The 27,618-nt window shown below is 38.0% G+C and overlaps 1 protein-coding gene across 5 annotated transcripts; it reads right to left on the bottom strand.

Moving 5' to 3' along the window:
• Positions 1 to 26: 26 nt before the first annotated feature.
• On the bottom strand, positions 27 to 27,477 carry uxs1 (UDP-glucuronate decarboxylase 1). Of its 5 annotated transcripts, none has more exons than XM_046405138.1 (16): positions 27,320 to 27,477; positions 26,639 to 26,776; positions 23,781 to 23,808; positions 22,655 to 22,703; positions 20,610 to 20,653; positions 18,820 to 18,880; positions 17,448 to 17,628; positions 13,823 to 13,927; positions 13,133 to 13,192; positions 12,034 to 12,155; positions 8,234 to 8,353; positions 7,304 to 7,347; positions 2,278 to 2,338; positions 2,111 to 2,168; positions 1,380 to 1,483; positions 27 to 832 (listed from the first exon to the last, which is right to left on the bottom strand). In XM_046405138.1, the coding sequence occupies exons 3-16, from the start codon at positions 23,789 to 23,791 to the stop codon at positions 701 to 703; spliced, it is 1,152 nt and encodes a 383-aa protein (XP_046261094.1). In that variant the 5' UTR covers positions 23,792 to 23,808; positions 26,639 to 26,776; positions 27,320 to 27,477; the 3' UTR covers positions 27 to 700. The 5 variants fall into 5 exon arrangements, with proteins under 5 accessions (XP_046261094.1, XP_046261095.1, XP_046261096.1 ...); XM_046405137.1 differs by lacking the exons at positions 26,639 to 26,776; positions 27,320 to 27,477 and adding exons at positions 955 to 1,020; positions 25,228 to 26,092 and having other exon boundaries at positions 699 to 832; XM_046405139.1 differs by lacking the exon at positions 26,639 to 26,776.
• Between the last annotated feature and the right edge of the window lie 141 nt (positions 27,478 to 27,618).

The following is a 27,618-nucleotide window of genomic DNA, read 5'->3' on the forward strand; positions in this document are numbered from 1 at the left end:
CTTCGATAATTATATAATACACAAAATATTGGAAATATTTTATTAAAATAACATCTTCATCTGAAATTGATAATGCACATCCTGACAGGAGATTTCACAAAGCAGAACACAATGATGTTCTGTGATTCTCTCACAGTCCTTCTGGAAGATTTAGCCAGTCCTGCAGTGTACTGTATGAACAGGCCACAGGGTGCTGGCACGCCACTGAAAAAGAGGACAACAAACTCCAGTGGAAAAACAAAGTCAGGTAGCTCCACCCCGGAGAACAAAACACCACGAAAATGATAAAGTAAGCACGAAGCACTGACGCACAGCACGAGCTGTTTGCAAGATTCTTATGTCTGTGACTTAAATAGTAAAAAGCACAAATTCACAAAAAAAAGGCAGGCTGGGTTTCAAATTTCTTGCTTCAAACTTCTGTTTCTGATTCAGGCCTGTCCATTCAACACAACAGCTCCAGTAATGAAGCCCTTTCCCCACAGTGCAACTGCAGCTCCCACGCGAGGCAACACTGTCATTGAAATACAAAACAAAAAATGAAATTTAGGAGAAAGTTGTCTCAGCTTCTCAAAAAGAGACACCATAATCCCAGAGTGCTTTACTCAACAGTGTATTTCAGAAAGAGGTACTCTTCAAACATCCTCTGAGGAGTCTTAATATCCGTCCGGTTCAGGAGAGTTTGTGGTGAGGAAACCCGACCTCAGTTGTGTCTGGGACGTCCTTTTTTCATGCGGGCGGCTTTAGGTTTGGGGATGTACTGGTTATTGGCCTGATGCTCGAGTTCCCTACTGAAGTACTGGATAGTTTTGTTCAAACCTTCCTCCAGGGGCACCTATCAACACAAGACAACAAATACAACGTGATGACACTGCCATACTACGTACTGTAGCTATATAAATAAAGTCATAACGTCATAATATGATGCACTGATTGGATAATATGTCAGATACTGGCCTTGAATATATAAGGCAGTCATTGTTGTCCACTGCTAATGATGAGATGATGCGATACTGAAGGAGGCTGAACAATAACATTATCAATATTGTTAATGTGACTTAATTATCTATCTAAAGGCCTAACGAATCACAGGGTCAAGCTGAACTCACCTTCAGGTCAACAAATTATATCATATATCATGATATAATCATATCAATCCTCACAAACTTTGTATATTGACTTTTACATGACTTCAGAAATCCACTGGGAAACACTGATCAGAAGTCAGTGGATTCCAATGGACTTTAAGATGTTGAAACACAGATCGGCTGGCGTAACTGATCTCAGATCTGCACCATCATTACCATAAGTCTGCAGGACAGTGAGTGAGTATGTGAGGTTGGAGAAAAGTTTTGTCTGACTCTGCTGTTCGTGACACGTACCACCGGCTCCCAGCCGAGCATCATCTTGGCTTTGCGGATGTCAGGTCTTCTCCTCTGTGGGTCGTCCTGGGCCTCTGGAAGGAACTGGATTTGACTTCGGCTCACTGTGTGTGTGTGTGTGTGTGTGTGGACATGCCATTGTGTTCATGGACAATTCCGTGTGTACAGAGAGAAGGACATATAGTTATTCTTCTCCTTAGTCCAGCTCATGATCACAGAGCATAAACATGTTTGTAGGAGAGAGAGAAGGAAGTCAAGTCAGACTGATGCTTCTGTGTCATGATGCTGAGGTGGCATCATGTGCAGCAGTTATTTTAGTCATAGCAAAAACAACATAAAGCAAAAAAAGGCTGCTTAATAATTTTTTGGTGCTGCAAGACAGATAAGATTTACTTATTAATAATTTGTTATCTAGTTATCTTGCAAAGTCAATTCCAGTGCAAAATTCATCCTTGCTTGACGCACTCTATCACACTGAACGTGAAACGCAAATAGTGTACACAGCTTAATAACCCAAAAATACAGCCTTAGAATATGAAACACATTCATTGCTACAGCAATAGTCTGAAAGCTGCACTGAGAAACACTGAAAACAGTTTTTTTATGCAGGACAACAATGACACAGACTTATAACTTCGCCTTAAGAAAGAATGGGTAAGACAAAACAAAGAAAGACAGGAGTCAAGAGTTTGCACAGACACAGAATGACAGTTATCGATCAGACTCCTTACCGACGAGACTTTTGATGAGACGAGCAAACTCCAATATGGTGTGTTCCTCTGGGTTCCCCTGCAAACAGATTTCATACACCTCCAACACATCAGTGTCAACAAGAGACAGACTCAAGGTTAAAAATTCTCTGCCTATGTGGAAGAAATTCTCAATTTGTCAAACTCACCAGATTGACTGGACTGCTGATGTTACTGTTCATCAACAACACCAGGCCGTTTACCAGGTCACTGGAGAACAAGACACGGAAGCACAGGCATTAAAATGGATTCCTTTCTTTTAGATTCCACTGTGCAGCTGCACATTGTATGAGGGACAATGCATGAACTGTCCATGCAGAGACTTCTTCTTCTAGGCCATAACATATAACATCATGTATGCTGCACATGTAACATCTGACAAAGACCCACAGCTGATGAAACACTGCTTTTCTGTTGCAAGCATTGTGTTATAGACAAAAACATTATAAGTCTGACATTATGATGATGGCGATAGACTTTAAAAAAAATAAAAAATAAAAAAATCAGCCAGTGAATGTCTCTGTGCCCTGACAAATTCAATAGTTGTTAGGACATGAAAATTAAAGCCAACAGCATAACCGTCATGTTGATGTTAGAGGAAAAGACCGACTTAAAGAAACATAAATGTCTGTACATACATTTATGGTGATTTAGTCCGATTGGCCAACTAACAGAGCCATTCTAGAGCCTGTTGCTAACAAGGCTAAAAGTACCAACAACCATTTCACCTCATTTTCATAATTACTAAATTACTGTGTGTGTAAACATAACCTATAAACAGTATAAAGACTAATCACATCTTCCATCATGTCTTGTTTTCAGCTCATGAATCACACGCTGCCCACACAAATCATCGGTACGCAGCTGTCACTGTGTATTAGACCTTGAGATTAGCAGGCACGTGCAAATAGGGATGAGGATATGATGCTCTTCCTCGCCTACCACAGGTCAGGAAGCGAGTGAAGGTTTACTACAAAAATACACCCTCCAACACTGAACCATACCCTTATCAGCAAGCTCTAGTTTCTCCCAAATGTCAAATTTGCATTCATGCATATGTACAGGATGTACAAAAGTGTATACTGTACATTCCACATATATGAATGAGTTTGGCTAAATAAAAGTAAATATCAATTACTTGATATGTAAATAAAACTACATATCAATTTACATCTTAATAAGCTGCAAAGCAGCAAATGTTTCACATTTGCTTGAAAAACTATGCAATAAATAAAAAGTTTTCGGCAAATTTTCTTTCTTTCTTTCTTTTGACTGATTAACCGATTAATTATGTAACCATAGCAGCTCTACAACTGACCCATAAAAACTTTACTCCATGGTGCTGGTCCTTAACTCCAGAGGAGAATCTTTAACACTGAGCCTTTTCACTGAGCCCCTGATCTGGATAAACTGTTAAAACTGGGAGTCCAGAGGGGTCAGTATTTATGTATAGTGAAAATAATCTGATAAAATGTGTAGATGTGCGTGTAGACAATACAAAGCAAATGTCTCCTAGTTGAAGGCAATACTTATCAATATCACTGAGCAATCATGGTGAACATAATCCCCCATTCACTTAAAATAGTTAAATAACAAGAGCAGAAATCAGGCCCTGAAGGCCAGAATGAAAAAAACAACCAATCGGAGACATTGCCGCTCCTCTGGTCATATTATCACTCGGTGCTGTGATTCACATAAGTGGCAGAACAGTCAGGGGAATCTCATTTCAGCTTAATTTACGGACATTACCCTGGCACAAAGTGCAGCTGCTTACTTACTTAAAAATCAGATTGAGAAATGATACATACACAATACAACTACATGCTGAAGGCTGACTTTGGAACAGCTAAGAAACCCAACAATGAAGCGTGGACAGCTGGATCAGGATTAATTGTGCAACGCTGACATGTCCAATCCATCAGGCTTTGAAAAAATTCTTATCATCAAAAAAAAAAAGAAAAAAAAAGTGGGCACTCAAAATTCCTGCAGCAGGTCTTTGTAAGTTTCTACAGAGGAGCAACTGAAAACATCCTGACAGGAGGAATTCATCAGGTTCTGGTTTGGGTGAAAATGTAGGAGCCTGTGGGAAAAGTGCCTCCTTTTTCTTTTGCTAATCGGGTCACATTTGTCTTCAATCAAGGCACCAGTAGGCGGGTAGTGGTGAGAGTGCAGTGTGGTGGTGAACATGTTGAGAAAGTGTCAGTTTTAAAAAACGACCGACAACCCCATGATTAACCCCACCAGTATAAATTCTGATGTACATGACCCTGAAGACTCTCAATCTACAAATTCACATCATACTGTTGTCTTGTGAATTTTGATGTTTTGTAAACCAACATATCCCACACCTTGCACGACAACTATTCATTTACCCGGCACATAATGCGTCTACAAGATAAAGCCTAAGTATATATAATGTTTTCTTTTGTATTTCTATGTTGTTCATGTTTTCCTAATTTTTACCCGATTCATTTCTGTTCTGTATAACTCAGACCGTTTACGGCTGCATTTCATTCATTCAAACCTGTATTGTGTAATGGCACATGAAAAATGAACCCTGAAAAGCACTATGTATCCAAGCAACCTCATATTGTGAAGCAGAACACACACACTCTCTACATGACAATTTAACAGAGTGTGAAAACTGCACAGATTTCAAAAGCAGCCTTTCTGCTCTCCATTCTCTCACCTTTACAGGGAAGCCATCTTCAAAATTATACAAACCTGATATTTGTTACCTTTAAAAACATTTGGATGGCCCCCCACAAACACACACAGTTAGACTGTTTTTCATTAACAAGGAATTCACAAGAGGAATGTTTTTTTTTTGTCTGCTTCATTTCTCCATCATACTTTCAATTCTCTCCATAGTCTCAATTCTGTGACAGACATTTAACAATCCAGTTTTATTTTGTCTGGATTCACAATCAAGCTCTTATATTGCCCACAGCATCATTTCAATGAACCCGCTCCCAGAATGATGATTGGTTTTTCTAAGAATTAAGTTCTGTTTTAATGAGGAAAGTAAAGGTCTGGTTTTTTTTTTAAACTAATGCAGTACCCTTTGCTCCACACTCTCACCTGCATGGCGTAAGGACACAATGGTGGAGGAGCCAGAGTTAGTGATATTTCCAAGAATGTCTCAAAGGAACAAAAAAAAAAAAAAGGACATTCTGTCACATACCAAAAGCCTGTTTTTCCCCAATGAGAAATCAAGGAAGGGAAACTGGGAGGAGTGCAGTCTCTATATTGTTGATTTTCAGGAAGCATACATTGTTGAGCATATTACTGTGGGAGAGCTCGATGAGATGTATAAATTAAGGATGTTAACACTGTACTTGCTAACAGAGCATCCGGCAGACAGACACATTCAGGAAGGACAGATGAGCAACACGAAAAGAAAACAGGAAATATTGAGCCACTGAGGCAGAAATCACAAAACAGTGAACAGCAGATACTGTGGACGACTGGCAAAATGCCACCGTGTGTCAAGCTTTTGTCTCTGCTGATGTTGAGATTATTGATCTTGCATCTTTGCACAATACACCGGAGATCATTATTGGTCTATTTTTTTTTTTGTAACTCGGATTAAATTTATACATTTGACAACAGCAGCTAGCCGATTAAGTGACGTACTGTACTATCTATAAATTCTATAAAAATATAATAAATATTTATGTTCTTATCCAGGGACTTTGTCAACAGATGGGTTATTTTATGAGAACCCCAATATCTGACTTTAAAGATTATGCAACTACTGGTCTTTGCCTCAGTTATCAAAGTTGTCTTCAATATTTTTCCAAGTTCATAAAGCTGATATTTTTGCTTTTGAGAGACAGACGAAGTTAGACTTTGAGCTAACATGGCATACTGCAAAACTCCTGAAGAAAGACTAGCCATTTATTAAGTGTAAAACATGTTAAACAAACCAGGGAAAGCGCTCACTCCTCCAGCTCTCGGTTTAAAGGGCAAACCACACATTTCTGACATCAGTAACTAATCCGTCTCACAGAACAGATTTGCTGCCACATGGATGTTATCCATATCAAGAAGCGACACCCGCCCACATTCTTTAATGATCAGAGAATATTACTCTCCCTCTGGCGCCCATAGTGAAGACAGACATCTATAAGAAGCTTTTCACATCACAGAAAAATCATACTGTCTATATGTTTTTAAAGGTTTTGGGAAAAGTACAATTCATGCTGTGCGCCTAAGAGATATATGACTGGACCCTCAGGGTTAATCAGCTTCTGGTTCACTGCTGTATAGACATTTTTTAGCTACGATGGTCAAAGAGAGATGAATCAGATGCTGAATTAAGATTAATTAATCAATTAATAAAAATTAAAGAATTTATGATTCTGAGGGTCATTACATTAAAGTCATTAAAACTGTTAAACTGCAAAGAATAACCGAATGCTGTGAAACTCCTTAAAATCATTAAAATTTTAGAGAAAAAACAGATAATGTCATTGAGGCAGGGAGGCTTTGGCGTCTCTAGTCCTGAATAGCTTTAATATAAAGTGCTGAAGTCATCTGAGGTTTTCCCGAGAGTTTCACTTAAAGGGCAGCAAACCTGAAGGACCTTGACTTTTCCCTGTTTACACAACCCTAAGATCATACAGCAGAGCAGGTGAATGTTTTTAAAAGATATGAAAGCTTCAAATGCTCCATGTCTCTGATTTGTCATCTTCAAACTGATCCAATTAATCTCAATATTATCGGCACAAAAGCTAATAAATATTACTTTAGCCTACCACGTACATTTTTCTGTGCATGTTGATAATCAATAATAAACATCAAAGACCAATTTAAAGTAGCATCTGTCTGTCTTATCCCAAGTTCATGACTCCATTAAATCATCAACATCCACACATGGCTTTGATATATTTCAAATGCAAGAAGAAAAAATTCAACGTGGTCTCAATGGAAAAAGGCCAGTAATACAATTAATTACAAAAAAATAACAATTAACATTACTCTATAAATCCCCTATTTAATCGTTATTTATCAAATACAACACATAAGATTCTTCCATAAAGGTATCATTATCTTGCTTCCTCACTGGTGGGTAGACAGAGTTAAAGATTTTCCAAAGACAAACATATTAGTCCAGACTGAAGAGAAAAATCACATTTAGGGACATTAAACGGCTTTTATTTATAGTCTTACCTTACATACTGAAAGGCTCTTGTTTGGGAACCAGTACCATACACCTAGAACAACAACAGAAAAATGATTACCTTTTCTGCATGATGCATACACTGAAAGTGAGTATGTTTGTATACTGTATGTGTATACATGAGTTTGTTTTTTTTGTTTTTTTTCCAAATAATAAGCAAGTTTAATAATTATTCCACAAACACATTCAAATTATTAAAACTTCAGCATGGTTCTGGGTTTTTTACTTTAATTAAAATTTAAATTGGAAATAATCAGCGCTACTTAATATTTCTTTTCCACTTCCCTTCTTGTACTCGTTATTATTACATTATTTTCAGTTTTGTTGACTGGCTTCTGTTTTTTCCACCTCTTTCCAGGTTCCCTTTTTTCCCAGGTCCCTTCCACCTCAGGTGAATGTGGTGGATGACTGTTCCTACCCGCTGTGAGCTTATAAAAGCTTGCAAACCAAGATGGCTCTCTCTCACCCTCCTGGAAGCCTGGTGCCTTCAGGCACCGAAGCTTGGTTCTTGCTTGTGTTTCTCTGTGTTTGATTCAACCTCGGATTCTTTCTCAGGTAGCCGAGTTGGTAGCACAGGTTCAATGCACCCAACACTCACACTGCACCACCGATTACTGACCTCATACACCATTGTTTGATTATGTTGTGTTAACTAAACATTTAATGCTTATTTTCCATGGCTACTGCGAGGACCTCCCTTCTTTGTTATTCTCTTGAATGAGCTGGGCATAACAATACAAAACAGGCTTGCACCCAGATTAGGAACACTGAAAAACATTATAAAAATTAAAATCATATTCAAACATATTATCAGGGTTTTCATATCCTTATTTAAGATACAAAAGTACCCTTGTCTCTATCTGACTGCAGTTAATTCAGTGCCTCCACCGTCACACAAAGAAAAAGCTTAAAATGCGTACAGTGAGAGGTTCTCCCTGTAGAGCCTGCAGGATGAAGTTGCTGACAACACGACCGTCATTCATGTGCATTCGCGAACCAAAGGTGTTGAAGATTCTTGCCACTCTCACTTCCACTCCTTCCTGCAAACAAAAAACACAGTGGGCGACTCATTAGGCATTTATGAACCTTAATGTTTCTTTGATTCAACATTTATCTTTATTTTAATTACTTGTCTTGTTATTCTGCTTTAATCTAATGTTTTATTTTAAAGAACATTGTACATCATTCTGGAAAAATTGTGTAGTTTATATAATGCATGTATTTCTCTTCAGGGAAATATTAACCCTGTCAGGCACCTGTTTAAGTACTTGTGCACAAAAATTAGTCATTTGTGCCCTTCAAGTAATATGTATGCATGAATCAATAACTGGTGTGATCAGAAATAGCAGCTAGTAGCAGTGTAATGCTAATGTGGATGACAGCAATAAATTAGTTATTGAAAGTTGAGACAAATAAGTCGATTCTTACAGCATTCCACACAGCAACACAGCATACAGCCCATAGCCCTTTCAAGATCAAATATTAGCAGCATGAGCAAGATTCCTGCTGTTTGCTATCAAAACATACCAGACACGGATGCGCCACATAAAATACTACATTCTTACAGTGTCAAAGCTGCACATCAGTAATCCGACACAGGGTTTTATATTCTGTATGCACACACGAAATTAAGTGAATTCACATTCTTAATCCATACGGTTTAATACGAAGTCAGCCCACCTTTTGCAACTATAACAGCTTCCACTCTTCTGGGAAGGCTTTCCATAAGATTTAGGAGTGTGTTTATGGGAATTTTTGACCATTCTACCAGAAGCGCATTTGGGAGGTCAGACACTGATGTTGGACGAGGAAGCTTGGCTCGCAGTCTTCGCTCTAATTCATCCCAAAGGTGTTCTATCGGGTTGAGGTCAGGACTCTGTGCAGGCCAGTCAAGTTCTTCCAGGTCTTCCAGGTCTGTAGCGACTTACTCTGCAGAAAGTTGGCGACCTCTGTGCATTTTGAGCCTCAGCATCCGCTGACCCCACTCATTTTACGTGAGTTGCTGTTGTTCCCAATCGCTTCCATTTCCTTATAATACCACTGACAGTTGACTGGAATATTTAGCAGTGTGTATATATATGTATACACACACATACACATATATATATACATACACACATATATATATAATTTGCATCACATGCTCCATTACCTAAAAGCCATTTCCTACATAGACCACTTATTGTTATAATTTACATGGGAAGCAGAGTTAACTGCATTGTGTAAGAATGTATCATAGCTCAGACAGGCAATTATGACACTATCTTTCTTAACGCACTCTCCAGCAAGGAATGAATGAGACGAAATATATCATGGATGCTCACATTGATCTCACAGATGAAGAAAACTGCCATCTTAAAAATCCATGGCCTTCATAAGTCAACCTCATTGCACCAGTAGATACTACTTCAGGTGGGATTATAGGTCACATGAATAAAAACATGAAAATTATGTAGAATTTTCCCTTGAAAGGGGCCAACTTTAGATGCAATGGACGCAACCTGTAAATATATTCAGTGCAGTGAAGAACAGGGACAGAATGAGGACAACATGATGAAGGGGTTTCGGAAGAGCTGTGTGTGTGTTTGTGTGAGAGCACATAGTGCCCTGTAAATGTAAGGTGTGTGCATGGGTATACTCATACACATTTTTCAGTTAATTTCAACACAGACGGAAATCAGCTCAAAGCTGTATGCCAGTGATGACTGTGTGAACAAAGAAAAATGACTCTTCTCTGGTAACTATAATCCTATTGCTTGCAATAATTATATTGCCTGCCATTCTGCAGGGATGGGTATTGGTGTTTACCATTCAAATCCTGTACTGTATCTGCATGATCTGCAACTGGCATGGTACACAGTATATTCTAAAAAAATAACCACATTGCCTTACTCTTTTTAAATTCTTAAATGTGCATCCACACATACATTACTACAGGACCTCTAATGGGAGAACCACATCCCACAGACAGAAATGTAAAAACAAGGTGATAACTAGAAAATAAGGCCAAACAGTTCCAGGAACTAAACTGAGGAGCCAGATCAGGGACTTTTCTTAAGAGCATGACAACAACGCAGACTGATTCTGTTGCTCATTGCAATTAATTGTTTTGTATCTGTGATGTTTTAATGGAAATGGATTTTTAAAGTCAGAGAGGCTGACTGTAGAAACAACCGGCAGAGAATTATTTTCTTGTTATTTCTGTCAGCAATCATATCAGAATAAATCAATCAATATATAACATTTTCAGCTTGTTGCGGCAGTCCAGTGAATTGCAACATCTCCATACTGGTACAAGAGAATCTGAGTTCATATAAAATACAAGCTCTGTGGCTTACAAATCTGTAGATGAACATGAATTCTGTAGGCAACCAATATGACACTTCACTGTTGTCTAGTTAATGCGGTGTCACAGCAAGTGTACAACCAAAGACCGCTTGTTGCAGACACTGAAGACCACTGAATGAGACCAAGAGTCTCCCAGTCCAATTTTCATTCATATATCATTAGCTTAAGGTTATGTGTCAGAAGCTTATTTAAACCTTCAATATCATACTGAGGGTCTCTGCTGCTCTTTACTCTCTAACCTCACAGCTCTTCAACTGTCTTATTTAAGCTTAGTATATTTATATATATATATAGTTGCTTGTGTATTTTCAGCAACTAAGTCCAAAATAAAAATGGTTTCTACAAACATTTGATATTGATGAAATAAATACTCCATCCATGCCGATGCTGTTTCAAATAAAATTTAGGTGGAGGCACCTCGAGCACCATATCAACTTGCAACTGGAAGTCAATCAACACAGTTTTTCATGTTTGTAATGTTTGTCTTCAGTCTGAGGAGCAGATAAGGCAGGCTTTTTCATCCAGTCCACACACTCATCAGTTTTTAAATGTTAATGAATTTCGATTACATGATTGGGCAGTAGATGTAATGTGTGATATTCTCATCTCTGTGCACAAAAGACTGACAGTCTAATACTGAACGATGACCATTTCCAAGAATTCTCCCAGCAGGAGTGCAAAAAATAATGAGCAGCTGAGGAGGGGAGGAGACGAGGCAGATAAATAAATATCACCAGCCTGGGGGACAGACAGGGGGAGTCAATCATATCTGATCATCAAAGGCTTGTGTCAATCAAGTCATAACAGGGAAAAAAAGTAAAAAGTCTCAAGAACATGTTTAAGGAAAACAATGAAGATGGTTTTACTGGTATCACACTTGAGGGTGCAGTGAATTTATCTTCATAACTATCTTCAAAATTAAAAATTAAACCCAGGCCTGTGTCATTAACACAAGATTCATTACTGTCATTACTGATAACTGTACTGATACCAAACTCTCCTCTTAAAAAGCCTCCTCACAGCACATAAACAATTTAGTACGACTATCAGAGACCTGATTAAAAAATAGGGGCACGGTCACACATCCTATTTTACTATTCTGGTAAAATAAATATATTTTTTTATGGATAATATTTTACAGACATGAGACAAAGCAAAAACTAAGAAGCGTACTATAAATTTCAGATACTGATGGCAGTTTCCAGTCCTTAAACTGTGTTATGTTGTTATTATAACTGAAAAGCCCCCCCAAATGTAGCCAATAACAAAGTTCTGTTACTGGCTACATTTGCAGTACTCCATTTCAGTCACACAGGTACTAACATGACTGTCAGTTAAAATAAATAGAGTAGTAGAGTTACAGCAATCATACCTGTTTCATGTAGGCATAACACATGGTCTCTGCTACGCGTTTCCCTTCATCGTAGCAGGCCCGGGGCCCAATTGGGTTCACATGACCCCAGTACTCCTCATTTTGTGGGTGCACCTCTGGATCTGAAACACAAACAATTTCAAAACAGACAGTTTCATATGTTTTTTTTTTATTTCAGTTTTCTACACAGAGAATCAATAAAGCTGATTTGGAGTAGCATGCTTCCTATCTTGCAGAGCGACACAAACGCATTTCATTGTGTGTCCACCCAAAATAAGTCTTCTGTACCACTCAACAGATTAGATGAAAGTACAACACAACACAGTAGTACAACACACTAATACCTCTGTCTGTCATTTATCCCCCTGTGATTGAGTGGCACACAGTTTATGTTGTCAGCTGCGTGAGAGTGAAGGTATTGAATTTATCATAAATGCTGCCTATAAAACAAGGCTAACCGCAATTGTTGTTCTCAATTATTATGAAATGAAACCCTCAAACAAAGCCATTTATACCTGTGCAGCTGTCTAAATGCCACCGAGACAAAAATACAAATAAGTGATCACAAAGATGAGGCAGACACTTGGCCTCCTAAGAAATACAGCATCAGAAAAGCTAATCTGGTCATGTTTTAGCACAAATTTAATAACTAGTGTGTTGGGACTATAAAAAAAAAAACCCAAAAAAAACATACAAATAATATGTCTCTAATGCATTATACATGGGCTGCTAGATGCTTCATAGAAACTACAGTTCTGTTCACACATTACGTTACAACAGGCCGATCGAGGGCCCAGTATAAAGACTAATAATAACTTTAAAAATATGCTAACTTTATTTGCACAGCACCTTTCAAAAACCAGGTTTCCAAAGTCCTTAACAACTATTAAAAACAAAACCGACAAATTATATACTAATATAAGGCAATAAACAAAATATAAATAGACAAATGTGAAGAAGGTTTAGGATTAAAAAAAAGTAAAAAAAAAAAATGAAAAAGGAAGAAGAAAGAAAGTAGTCAGAAGAAATAAAATAAATATATAAATAAATAAATAAATATAAAAAATACTCCAAGATGATTGGGTGACATTTTTCTTACCTCCATAAACCTCAGATGTAGAAGCCAGCAGAAGCCTGGCACCCACACGTTTGGCTAGACCTTGGCACAAAGAACACAGTGAGAACACTCTTCTTTTGCAATTTTGAGAACAAGCCCTGCCCTTGAACCTGAGAAAATTCACAAGTATGAGTGGCATATGAAAAAGTGAAATATACTTTTTCACTGACATAAGTAGGACTTTCACATGAGATATTCCAAAGTGAGACAGAAAGTTGTCGCTGCTTGTCACAATTAATCTTCATCAGTTTCATTATCTAGAAAAAATTGAATTCTGCTGCCTAATTTTGAACAGCCAGATTAAATAAGAAGAAATCAGATTCTGAATGTCATTTACAGCCTGCTAGATATTTGTGCAGTTGCCAAAACCCAGTGATTTCTTTGCAAATGAGGTAGATTAACAGTCAGGTAAGTGTTGTGGTTTTCTCTCGTTTGCCCTACATTTCAAGGGCAAGAAAAATAATTCATAAATACACATTTCTACCATCTGATCCTCAAAGAACAAAAAAATCTCCCTGACAAATTAAAAAGGCTTATTCACTGTATTTCGTGGTTTCTTAAACAGGCTACTTTGCTATTGCATTAGAAATTACAAATATTTTACAGTGTTCGAGACAATGGTTTTACGACTTTCATTGAACTCAGTCACCAGCTTGCACTTCATGTACTCACCAAGCATGTTAAGAGTGCCAATAGTGTTGGTCTTGAGTGTTTTGATAGGATTGTACATGTAGTTGGGAGGAGATGCTGGAGATGCCAGGTGATAGATCTGGTCCACTGTAAAGAGGAGGAGAAACATCAGTAGCCTCATCTTTAAACTGGTTCAGAAGCTGAACAAGGTAGGAAGGGAGCACTTTGAAAAAAATCAATGCAAGTGAGTGGTCATATATGTTGTTTTAGGAGTCACTGGCAGTTGACCTATTCAGTCATTTGGGCAGGAGGACATGTTTGTTATTTTTTTATATATCATTGTTTTGGGCAGACTTGCAGTTAACTTCAGTTTAATGCATTGATGATGTCATACAGTCACCAGCAACCTTATTATTGTTATTAAGTGAATTTGAATTTCTCACTACAGAAGCTCACAAAACTGTTCATAATTAGAAAGAACTTCATGTGTACTAGGCCTAGCCTGAAAATATGGGTCAGGCATTTGAACTATGACCTTATCTTCCACAACAAGGTCTAACCCTGTGTCTTCAAAGCCTCGACCATCTCAGCCCATTCTACAGCACTCATCTCATCCCATTTTCTGAACCACTTCATTCTTTTCTTCTCGTTTAATCTAAATGTCCTCACCTATTGAAGGGTTGACCTCATGATTTAGGACCCAAAACATTTTCACTTTTCACACTTACACCCTCTTCTTTCTCAACATGTCTATTCACTGAAATATTTCATTTCTTCCCTAAAATACAGAGAAAGTGACATCAGATTTTCATGCAGTGGCCAGCAGCCTTCTTATGTCTGTTCTTAGTCAACTTTTCTGGAAGGAATTTACATTTTATTTACTTTATTTCTATTTCTTTATTAGTCAAGTAATTTTCATAGCTTTGGAAAGACTCCTTCCAAATGATTTAATTTTCAGTGCACCAGACTACAGCACAAAAATGTCATCATCCATTCATCCATCCATCTTCATCTGCCCCTCTCCCTCACAATGTTTTGCAGCTCCTCCTGGGGGATCCCAAGGCATTCTCAGGCTAGTAATCCCTCCAGAGTTCTGGGCCTACCTCAGGGCCCCCCTTGAGATGAACATGTCCAGGAAACCTCCAAAGGGAGGCACCCAGGAGGCATCCTAATCAAATGCCTGAACAACTTCAGCTGGTTCCTTTTGACGAAACGGAACAGTGGCTCTACACAGCTCTTCACCCTGTCTCTAAGGCTGAGCTGATAATTCAGCCACTTGTATCTGCAATCACATTATTGCGCTCACTACCCAAAACTTGTGGCCATAGGCGAGGGTTGGAACTGGAGAAGGTTCTCCACTGATTTCCAGCAGAGAACCATGGCCTCAGACTTGGAGGTAGGGATGGACAATACGTTATCGTTTACGATATATCGTCAAAAACATTCCCCGCGGTAAGAATATGTCATCCCACGATAAATTCCCATTGATGACGTACATAAGTGCGCGACACACTCGCAGCCCGACACGTGTGGAATATTGACAACAATGGCGGAAGGCGAAGCAGATACATCGGATACATCGAGGAGCTCATTCCTAAACGGGGCTCCAGCTCTGTTATCTGGAACTGGTTTGGTTTTAAAAAGTCTGACGCGGAGGAGCAATTTACCACGTGCAAGGTTTGCAAACAAATAGTGCATACAAAGGACAGTAACACGACTAATTTGTTCCATCACCCAAACACAAACCGTAATACGATGATAACCAGAAAATGCGCAAGGATGCAGAAGCAGCGTCAACTTCGTCCAAAGAAATCATCAACTCAGACGAAACTTGCCGATGCATTTGCTCATTCCACACCATATGATGATCAGACCAAATAGTGTAAAGAATTAATGGAGGTAGCTGTGATTTTTATAACCTAAGCTACTGCCTGTGTGCCAAAAAGTTTTAATACATTTTTAATAAATTATAGATTCTGTTCTCATATTTCAGACTTGTTTGTTTGGTGTCACTCACTACATTTTTGCAGTACAGGTGTACTACCTGAACTTAACTGATGTAGTTTAGTAGCCTTTATTATTATTTTGGTGATAGATTTATAGTCAAAAATATTAGGCCGAATTGGTGTTTATTTATTGTCATTTTCATTGTTACTATGATTACTACCAGAAGTTATCTGGATTAATTTTTTAGTCCATATTGCCCATCCCTACATGGAGGTACTGATTTTCGTCTCTCTTCTCACTTGGCTACCTTCCAGTGTGTGCTCAAGGTCGTGGACTGAGTAAGCAAACAGAACCACGTTATCTACAAGAAGCAGAGACGCAATCCTGAGGTTTCCAAACTGGACACATTCCCCACTCCAGCTGTGCCTTGAGATCCTGTCCATGAATATCACAAACAGGATTGGAGACAAGGGACAGCCTTGGCAGAGTCCAACACCCACTGATCCCAAATCTAATCATTTCTTACTTCAACATCTATACAATAGCATTACAGACTGCTGGAGAGCAGTCAAAGCTGAGAGAATGCATGAAGTTACAGGGAAGAACATAATCGTTTTATTGCAATACATGTACAATGCACCCTTTGTAGCTGGTTGTTGTTATCCCTTCAATCCTCTGCTTGCTTTTTGCTATGCTATGGCTGCTCTCGCACTTAGGGTCTGCAAAAAACGCTGTTATCACTTGCTTCCAATGCTTTTCATACTGCATTTCAAAAAAACCCTGTCCCACCCTGCAGTTACTTGTAGTCTCTGACTCTAGCAGAGCTCAACAGGGTGCTTGTGGCAGCTGCCAGACAGAAAGCAAACAAACAAAAGATCAGAAATGGATCAGGCTTTATACACCCAATACCAAACACACATCGATCCAAAAACACTTGGATTTGCACAGGATATTGCAGGCATTAAAGACACCAGTACCCACTGACAATTGTCAGCACCCATGTAGAAACTGTACAGCGAGGTGACCACATCTCAAGTACAGACTGCTGTCCAGTGAAGACGAATGGAATGAAAACATTTCTATTTTTTTTATTTTCAGAGTGTCCCGACAGCCTGTTGTAGAAACGGATATATCTGTAATACCTCGACCTTGACAGGTGGCTGAGATTGGAAAGGGATACATTTTTTTGTCACCTTACAAGTGCTTGTCACCAATGATACCACTTTTCTTTATTCTTCTGCGAATTACATTAATGGAAAACATCAAGGAGATCCCTGCTCTGAAACTGCACTTTGTTTTGTGTTCCTCATCTAAATTATTGCAATAAACAACAATTTTGATGTGCAGTGTACTGCATCTGCATTAAAAAGAAAAAAAATGAAAAATAATGAAAAATAAATGGCCTTCACCAACAATCAACAACCACCTTTTTCTGATTTGTAATCAAAATCATTCAATTTGTTGTCAAATACTGTTTTCCTAGTTTTACACCTGCTTCCAGTAAAACTTCAAAAGCTGACTGTCTTCAAGCTTTATTTGAGTTTGACTCACTGCATTTTGTCATTATAGTAGGAAGATTACCACTAAGATCAACTGCGATTCCTCCCTGACTTCATCATAATTTGGGCCTTTTCAGTTAGATCTAGCAAAGCTGGACCAACTTAGATCCTCATCAAAGAGTAAAAACAAAGTCATCACCCATAGTTACTCGTTGGCTTACCCTCAATATACAGAGGCTCCACCACATCATGATTGATGAGCTCAAAGTTTTCATGGCCTATCCAGTGCTCCACATTCCTTTTCCTTCCTGTGAAGAAGTTGTCCACCACAGTCACCTCATGGCCATCCATCATCAGCTTGTCAGTAAGGTGGGAACCCACAAAACCAGCTCCACCAGTAATCTAGTGGACAAATACAAATATATGATAACATCAGTCATTTTAGCAACAACAAATGTTTGCCAGAGGGTTAATTTCTTAAAAGAGCAATGGCTTTTGGCATGCACCAAATAAAAGAGGTAAGGGTTTATTTCATGTTCAGTTAATCTGGCCATGGACTAAGGCAACACAAAAAAAAAATGTGCATGTAAAATATACATTATTTAAAATTAAAATTACATATTTTTAAATTAATATTTGGCCACCACTCCTTTCAGTCAGGATGAAATGACACTCACCAATTTTACCAAAAAAGATGTGAAAGCAAAGCAACATTGCTAGAGTACCATGCTCCAGTACCACAGAGTAAGACTTCTCAAATGTCAACAGTTGACTAAACACAAGCATTCATGGAAGAACGCTGCCTCAAAGAAATGTTAAATCTTTAAGTGGCATGATCAAAGAATAAATAAACAAGAATCTGAGCGCTAAAATGACCAGATACTCTTTTTCATTTTTCAGCAGTTTCCCTTCATTTTCTATTCACTAGTCAGTTAGAGGTTCTTTGCTCAAATAACTTCTTTTTCACAATGTTGCAATGCTCCCAGATCTCAGCAGTTCATTAGGCGAGCATGACATTATTATTCCTGACAGAAATTATGGCAAAAACTTCTAAATCCATGCTAATGGTTCTGTGAGATTGTTTTTTGGTGCTGAACCGAACTGTCCAAATGCTAACATCAGCAGGAGAACATGCTCACAATGACAATGCTAACATGCTGATGTTTAGCAGGTAATGTACAATTTTCATCATCTATGCTTACTGTTTTCAAATACTAACATTTATTAATTAACACAAAGTAAGGCTCCAGCTGATTGAAATGTTATTATTTTTGCCCCTATTTGGTCATAAATGTATCAGATAAATTTGGACCTGCTGGTGGTACAGGACAAAAAAGAAGAAAAGTCTGATGGTCACCCTGATAAATAATTACAACTCATCCAAAAGATAACTCTATCCATACCAAATTACAAGTTACTTTAACAAACTTTAGTGCCAGTCCAGTGAGTAGATATTTCAATCTGGATCAAATTGACGGACAGCCAGACCAATGGACATTTCCCTCCATAGAGCCACAAAATGCAGCCCAATGCAGGATTATGACTCAGTACAGCAGCTACTGCGATTGTTGAAATTGTGTGTTTGTTGCATACCAAAATTCTCTTACGATCCTTTTCGGACAGGAATTTCACAGGTGGGTATTTCTGAGAAAAACTGGGAGAGAAAAGACAACTGCTTAGTGATTAATAGCTGCAAGAAAAAGTCCATGAACAAGATCTACGAGCGAACAGTACATCCAATTCTTGAATAATAAATGGCCTTTCACAGCATTTTTATGAAAACTTTGTCATAACAAGCACAAAAGAGAATTGCTTTGCTCGAGAATTTATTCTTGCTATTCTTTTCCATTAAGTGGGCACTGAAATACTGCATCTCAGCGTGTCTTTCGTTTTTAACAGTGAGATACAGGTTTACCCAGTGACAATGTGTGGGTGATTTGCAACAATTTGATAAGCCTTTCATACATCAGTTTAGGGTCTTCAACTGAGAGGTCTTCATTATTGCATATGTCCTATGCACCTTGGCATTTCTTTGGTCATGCCTTATTTCAATGCACCCATTTTAGATACCTGGATTTGGGAATATGCTTTTTCTACTGTCTTTTGCTGAATGATTTTGAATTTGTGTTTTTTTTTTTATTGTGTGCTCACTATTGTGTATTCTGTATTGTTTTTTGTTGTGTGTATGTGGTTGAAGGGTCTGGCAGTATTGAACCCAGGCCAAATTTCCCCCCAGCGGGACAATAAAGTATAGATCGATTTATCGATCATTTCAAAAAGTTGCCAGAGATCTCACAATTCGTTTTTCTGAATACAACCTTATAACATCCGATAGAAACGCTATACAAACCTCTAATTAACCAGACCTGTCCTCCAAGTCAAGTCAGTTTTATTTCCAAAGCACACAACACCAGCTGACCAAAGTGCTTACAAAATATAGGCAAAAGAAAACAGGGTCAATAGAGAAGACAGTAAAATGATGCACATCCCCAAGCAGGGCAATGAGTAATGTAAAAACAAGCAAAACAAACACTATGAGGGCCCATTTAACACTAACAGCTACAGAAAAAGCACTCTCAAGCTTCTGCCACGCTCAAGAAACAACCAAAAGTGACTAGTCAAAAGACTAGAGTGATCTGGGTAGGGTGTAGGGAATTAAAAAGCCAGATAACAGTAAATGAGCATATATGTATTTTTTTTTCAGAGCCTCAAACAATAAAAATATAACAAAAATAACCCCTGAACCTCTGTTATCAGAAGCTGCACCTGAACAAAATGTCATCATTCACCGATACGCCTGACAAGGAGAAACAGCTTGCACAATCAAACTGCAGTGTTCACAATGTTTTTTTCAAGAGGATCACATGTACATTCATTTTGAAGTACCTTGAAATCCTGTGGCACATTGCAGATGGCTTGTTATTCCTGCCTTAATGGCATTCAGAGCATCAAAGGTGACAGAAAATAATTAATATCTAAAAGCACAATGTATCTGCTACCAGCAGACTAACCAGCAGCACATGGGACTTCTAATATTGTATATGTTTCACTTTTCAAACATCTGGTAACTGGAGAGGAAACATAATGCCACTGATGCACGATTAAAGGCTCATTTCAAGTTTTTTACATGCTGCAGTTGCACACTAGGCGTTCTAGTTTTGCTTTGAATGAAAATAAGATTGTCTTGTGGAAAATAATTCAAACATTCATTTAATAATGGATATACATTCTCATAAATATTCAATAAACGCTTCACTGAGCAATGAGCTTGTATGGCAACACAGAAGCTTGGCTTGCATTGAGCATGAGAACAAGCATAGCCACAACACTTTTTGGGCATGTAGGTATGAGCAAATATTTGTGTGTAAAAAAGCAAGACACACCTTTGTTCCAGATCACGAATCTTCTCTCTGAGAGGAGCCACAGCCTAAAGTGAGATAAGAAGTAAGAGACAGTGAAAATATTCTTTAACCAGTGGAAGAGTGTATAGTTGAAAAAGTATTTTTGAAGGTCCCAGGTAAAATCCATTCATCATCATCATCATTACAACAATAACTATAGACCAACATCTAATCTTACATTTCCATTTCCGACTGCATTAAGCTGGTTTCAGTTACATTTATCAGAGCGATCTCAATTTGTTCATTGTTAATTATGCATCATCCATACTCACAAAAGTGAGATGATGTAACAAGATGAAACAAATCAGCTAGCCAAACTTCAGGCATGTCTTAAAGACATAAAAAACTGCATGACTTGCAATTTTCTACTTCTAAATTTGGACAAAACTGAAGTTATTGCTCTGGGTCCTAAACACCTTAGAAAGAAATTATCCAATGATATAGCAACACTAGATGGCTTAGCCTTGGCTTCAAGCTCCACTGTAAGGAATCTGACAGACATCAGTCATTAGTCACAGAGGGCCATCAGTGGCAGTCAGACTATATAGGCAAATTGCAGGACTATCAGATCCTTTGTTTTGATTAGTTTCACTTAGTCACACCCACTAAGGTATATATATTTGTTCCCCACCAAACAGTTTTTTCAGAACTGATGAAGCTGCTTGGATTAGCAGTGAAATGTCTTCAAGTCAGTCTTCATAAGTCCAGACGCCTTGCTTTAACTCTTTGAGTGAATATGACCTGGATGGCTGAGAATTTCCACAGATACGATCTAGCAGTTATTTTTGATCAGGACATGTCCGTTAACAAAGATTGCATTCTTTCATCTCCGCAATATTGCAAAAATTAGGCACATTCTGTGTCAGAAAGATGCAGAAAAATTAGTTCACGCATTTATTACTACTGGATTATTGTAACTCCCTTTCATCAGGTTGCCCCAATAAGTCTCTAAAGACTCTCTAGCTAATCCAGAACGCTGCTACATGATTACTCACAAGAACCAGCATTACAGATCATATTTCTCCCCCACGCTGGTTTCTCTACATTGGCTGCCTGTAAAATCCAGGATAGTTTAAAATTCTTCTCCTCACATATAAAGCCCTCCAGGCACCATCATATCTTAAAGAGTTGATAGTACCCTATTATGCATGTTACTAACTCAACTTCTTCCCTGGAGTCCTTGCTTTCTCGTCTCACAGGTTCCCATTGGACCTCCTGCCGCAGTCCTGCTTGAAACCTACTGCCATTACTACTCTTTAGTCATAATCTATTTTAATCTGTACAGCTACTGTTAATCTGTACAGCTACTATTGTTATCATAATCACCATAGAACCTTCAGTATACTTCATCATTGTCATTATCTATAGTTCCAATACTTCTGGTATTATTGCTGTTGCTACGCATCTCTGTTTGTGTGCTCCTTCTCTCACCCTGCACCCCCTCTCCCTTCCTCTCTCTCTCAACCCAACTGGTCAAGGCAAATGGCCACCCACCTAGAGCCGGGGTCTGCTCCGAGGTTCTGCCTTCTAAAAGGCAGTTTTTCCTCACCACAGTTGCTAAGTGCTTGGTCATGGGGGAATGTTGGGTTCTCTATATTACAAAATTTAATTAAAGAGTTTGGTCTAGACCTGCTCTAATTGGAAAGTGTCATGAGATAACTGTTGTTGTGAATTGGAGCTATATGAATAAACTGAATCGAATAACAGATTTTGAAGAAACTGGTATGTTTTTAAAAAGCCATACATTTTGAAGGTAAATTTTTAAATTACAGCAATAATTCACATACAATACGTAATGGAATTGCTGTACTTATTGGTAATAAGGAAATATGCCTAGATTAGCATAAGGCATGTGGAGGTTACAAATTAGTGTAAATGATGTCTTCACAAGGGTGTGTTCTTGTAAAGATGTAATAGTGTGTTAATTAAAGAGAGAAATACTGGCTGATAATATGCAGCAGATCTCCTTGGACCTGTAAAAGTCAAGTGGTCAAGAGGGTGAAAACAGATTTCGGAGTCAAACTCACTTCATCAATTCTCTGCACTATCTTCACGTCTCCGTTTTCTTGCATTGATCTATGATTAGAGAAAGACAAACACAAGGAGATGGGGGATAATAAAATGGCAGCCGTAATCCCTAGGCCAGAGAAAATAGTCCTCGACTTGAGTAGCACTGTTACACAGCAACACATGGCTCACTATTAACAGAGGGATACATGACTAAAATCCTCAGCAATGGTGCATACATAACTTCATATATTCTTATATAGCTTGATATAGCTGATTTTCTCTTTACTGTTGTAGATAAAACACAACAGGAATATGTATTTTTAATTAAGTAAGCAGATTAAATCTTTCTCAATTCAAGGATGTATTATCACAACAATGCTAAAAATCACATAACCTTGCTCACTGGTTTGAAACACTGCAAATGACAACCTAATACAACCAGCTACTTAAATGTTAGATAAACTTCTATGATCTCATGGTTTTACCACATACTTTATCAGCACAATTATTACAAGAATCTTAACAGAATTTCAAAGTTAGAAGAAAAGATAACACTGTGATTTGCAGTTTCATTCCAATAAAATAACAGATGATTTAATTTAATGAGAAAGATCTGGCTTCACAATATTTTTGAACCTTGAATAAATAAAGTCTTTGAACATAATTAACACATTTAGCACAACATTACTTTTTTCACCATGACAACCACACTGTGGCTGTCACAGAGACAGAAACACTGTTGCACTATGTACTGTACATGTATGTGACAGCCTAGGATGATGTCTGCTGATGACAATAATGCAGCTTTTTACACAGTGCTACATCAGGAGTAGGCAGTCCACTACTACAAGTAAAGAAAATCATATTATTTTGTACCATCCTAACATGTTTGATTTTATGGATTTGCAGATTAAATAATGATATGAAAAATAAAGACAATTTTACAGTACACTATTTAATATATGACACTTATGGTCACAATTATTTTATTTTTTTTACTGAATATACTGGACTATTAAAAGCCCTACCTCCTTAAAATTGTGTGCATAGTGCAAAATGCAGAACACTGAGTTAAGTTACAGTGAGATGTTGCAAATATTTAATTTAAAACCAGTTAGGTGATAGAGAAATTAGTTACTGTACCTGATATTCATATGCGTTCCCCAAACAGCTGGAAGAGAGAAAGAGCACACTTGTCACAAAAATGCCAGTGCATGTGTACTGCGGTGTTAAGTCCACTGATATGATACAAGTCTAATATATACAGTATATAAATATATATATATATATATATATATATATATATATATATATATATATATATATATATATATATATATATATATATATATATTTATTCATCCCCCACCCAAATGGATTAGAATGACAGGTCTGTCTTTTATATATAATATTTAGCTTAATCTTGACACCAACCCTCAAATCAAAAACCCTCCAATTTTCTTATAAAGAATAAAAAGTAAAACAATGACGAATGACTGGACTGATGGTGGTTTAATTCTATATCATACTTGATCTTACAATGGGACTTTTGTCAGCCTAAGTCTGGCTCAAGTCTGTATATATTTGGTCTTAACTCTGACTTGACTTTGCTTCATCTTGGGTAAGGTTTTGGACTTATTTAAACAACTTATCATTCTTATATGTTAGTCAGACTGACAGAGAAAGTCAGCTCAACCTCACACAGCATGACTAGATAAGTGGAAGGACACTAAAAGACACAGACCTCTGCCAAGGCAAATAGCCTACTCTTCTATGACAAATGCAAATCTGCAAGTGTAACCACTATACACGTCTGAATGCATTTCCAAAACTATTAGAATTACATCAAAATAAGGCTGTGTTGAGCTGACGCCTCATCATCTCAGCTCAAACTAGGCATATATATGATTGGTTGACTAGTCAATAACATGTTGCTACCCTCACCAGTCAGCAGCAGAAATACAGGTCAGTTATTAAACTTATTGTTGTTGTTGTAATATTAATGTCCAGGTAAAGGTACAGCAAAGATATCATCTTAAAAATGGTGTAAATCACATCTTTTCAAATCAGTCTGGGATGTCATGACTTTCGGACCGTTGGATTGCGCCAAGCTGCATTTGTTTTTGTGCATGACTGAATTTTATTTTGTTTTTTTTCCTTTAATGTTCTAGAAACAGTGACTTTAGTAGTTGCCTTCCCTAGATGTAGAAATGAAATATTCAAATTCCTTCAATCACAAAGCTATCACTCTCCCTAAAGAAAATAAGGCCACTTAAAAATGAGATTTAACATCTCAGGGTGTTCCTCTGAAAATAATAATTTTTTAAAAAACAGCACAGAAACCATTCTGAACTCATTTTACTGCATGCGGAGCCTTGACTGCTTCAACAGTGCCTTAACCAGAAAATACTAGATATTGGGGGGTAATGAATGGAAAACAGTCTTCCAAGTGCAGCAAAGTTACAGCGTGGGGGTCTGGCAGTATGTTGCGAGTTTAGTTTGCTTGTTATGGCTGAAAATAAAGTTCACATAAATGATGGCAGTTTTAACAGATGGAGACACACTGAAGCACACAAACTGGTGTACTTACAGGCAATATAGGCGATCAAGGCGATGGCAAAAAGTAGCTTCATCATTCTTCTGTTTAATCCTGATATCAACCAGATGACCCGCTTCATCATCCGCTCAATACAACAGGACCAACGAGCCACGCTTCTAAGTCCAGCTATAGCATTTTGAGTCAAAACTGTTTATGTCCTAGGTGGAGTTCGGTCTTGGGATACCTTGGTTTTATTAGGCAGGCTATCATTGACTTGGTGACCTACATCTAACTCCCATAAAATGTAACGTTTCCTAGCTTGTCGAGACAGGCAAGCTAGCTGCTACGTCAACACCGAGCAGGAGCAGTTTACGTGGCTAGCAGGGTTCAAACAGGTAGCAAAGACTATCAGGTGGAAAAAGCTACAATGTGCAGTGTCAACATTCACAACTACATACGAACTTGTGTATTAGCACCATTTAATTCCCGACAAAGCAAATAAATATATTACTTGAAGCACATGCTCATTTCTTACGTAAACGGATCTCTTAAACATAACAGTACAACTAATTGCGGCAACGTCTCAATAACAACACTATGAAAGCTCAGTGGTTAGCCGTTAGCACCACATTAGCAATTAGCTACAGCTAGCTAGCTAGCAAGCTATTAAACTGAGCGCATTTTTCGTTAATGGCTGAGGCCAAACAAACCCAATAACAGACGCGAATCCTGCTTCACGTTTGTATTCAGGAAAGTATTTGGAAAATAAAACAGTTATTCATTTTAACGGTGCACAAATGCACACATGTAGGAGTTCCCTCCTCTGAGTTGGGCCGAGGAATAGATGAGCGATTAGTCCTTACTCGATTTAGCATCCTGACTTTTCGTGCGGGGACTGTGTGACGTCCATTTGACTTTGCCAGCCTCTAATAACAATAATCGTTATAATTTATTAGTACGAATTTACTAAGACAGTAGCTCTTTGAGAATTAACAGTAGAGAACGACAAGAGTCTGTAATACTGTAGCACAACTGTATCATTGTTGCAAAATCATTTACTTTCAGCACTGACACAGTGGCTCATTCATTCCATCACACGAAACTTACCACTTATATATATATATATGTTTTTTATTTGTAACAGTTTGTTATGAGCAGCAATTTTAATAAAACCATCTCTAAGTAATGATTCATTGATTTCATTCAAAACCCCTGTGTTGAAAGACAACAATGTATATTGTGTGTGTGTGTATATATATATATATATATACACACACACACACACACACACATATCCTCCATGTCTGACAGTAAAGTTGAGGAAACTTTTCCTGTTTTAGGTCAGCTAGGATTCCAAAACTTTATTTTATTTTTAAAATGTCAGAATAATGAGAATTTTTTTTATTATTATTCTTCAAAGACAGAAGTTTGTATACACTTGCTTAGTATATGGTAGAATCACCTTTGTTTAACTCGTTTTGGGTAGCCCCCACAAGCTTCTCACAATATCTTGCTGGCGTTTTCGCTCATTCCTCCTGGCAGAACTAGTGGAGCAGAGTCACGTTTGTGGGCTTTGTTGCTCACACATGCCTTTTCAGTGCTGCAAAACATATTTTCGTTAGGATTTAGGTCAGAGCTTTGTGGTGGCCACCTCAATACCTTCACTTAGCTGTCCTTAAGCCACTCTGCAACTAATTTGGAGGTATGTCATTGTCCATTTGAAAGACTATTCCACACCCAAGCTTTAACTTATTGCTTCAGTATATCCACATCATTTTCTTTCCTCATGACCCTGTCTATTTTATGAAATGCACCAGTCCCACTTGCAGCAGAGCAGCTCGAGAACATAATGCTGTCCCACCCCCATAGTTCTTGGTTGGGATGATGTGCTGAGGCTGGCAAACTACCCCCTTTTCCTCTAAACATAAAGATGGCCATTCTGATCAAACAGTTAAATTTTTGTTTCATCAGACCACAGGATATGTCTCCAAAAATTAAAATATTTGTCCCCATGTGCAGCTGCAATCTTTAATCTGGCCTTTTTTATGGTGGTTTTGGAGCAATGACTTTCTCTTTGCTGCATGGCCTTTCAGCACATGTTGGTACAAAACTTATTTTACTGTGGATAATGATCCTTTCTTACCAGTTTCAGCCAGTGTCTTTACAAGGTCTTTTGTTGTTGTTCTGGGGTTCACTTGCACATTTCTCACCAGAGCATGTTCGTCTCTGCAACACAGAAATAGTTTGTTTCTTGGAGGTATGATGGTTGTATGCTCCCATGTTGTCTATATTTGCATATTATTGTTTGAACAGATGAATGTGAGACCCTTGTATTTGAAGGTGTGCCTTAAAATACATCCACAGGTGTGCTTCCACCTAACTCAAATGATGTCAATTAGCCTATCAGAAGCCTCTGTTGCCAAAACATCATCATGTGAAATT

Source organism: Scatophagus argus, chromosome 11 (genome assembly GCF_020382885.2).
Source record: "Scatophagus argus isolate fScaArg1 chromosome 11, fScaArg1.pri, whole genome shotgun sequence".
NCBI classification, from domain to species: domain Eukaryota; kingdom Metazoa; phylum Chordata; class Actinopteri; family Scatophagidae; genus Scatophagus; species Scatophagus argus.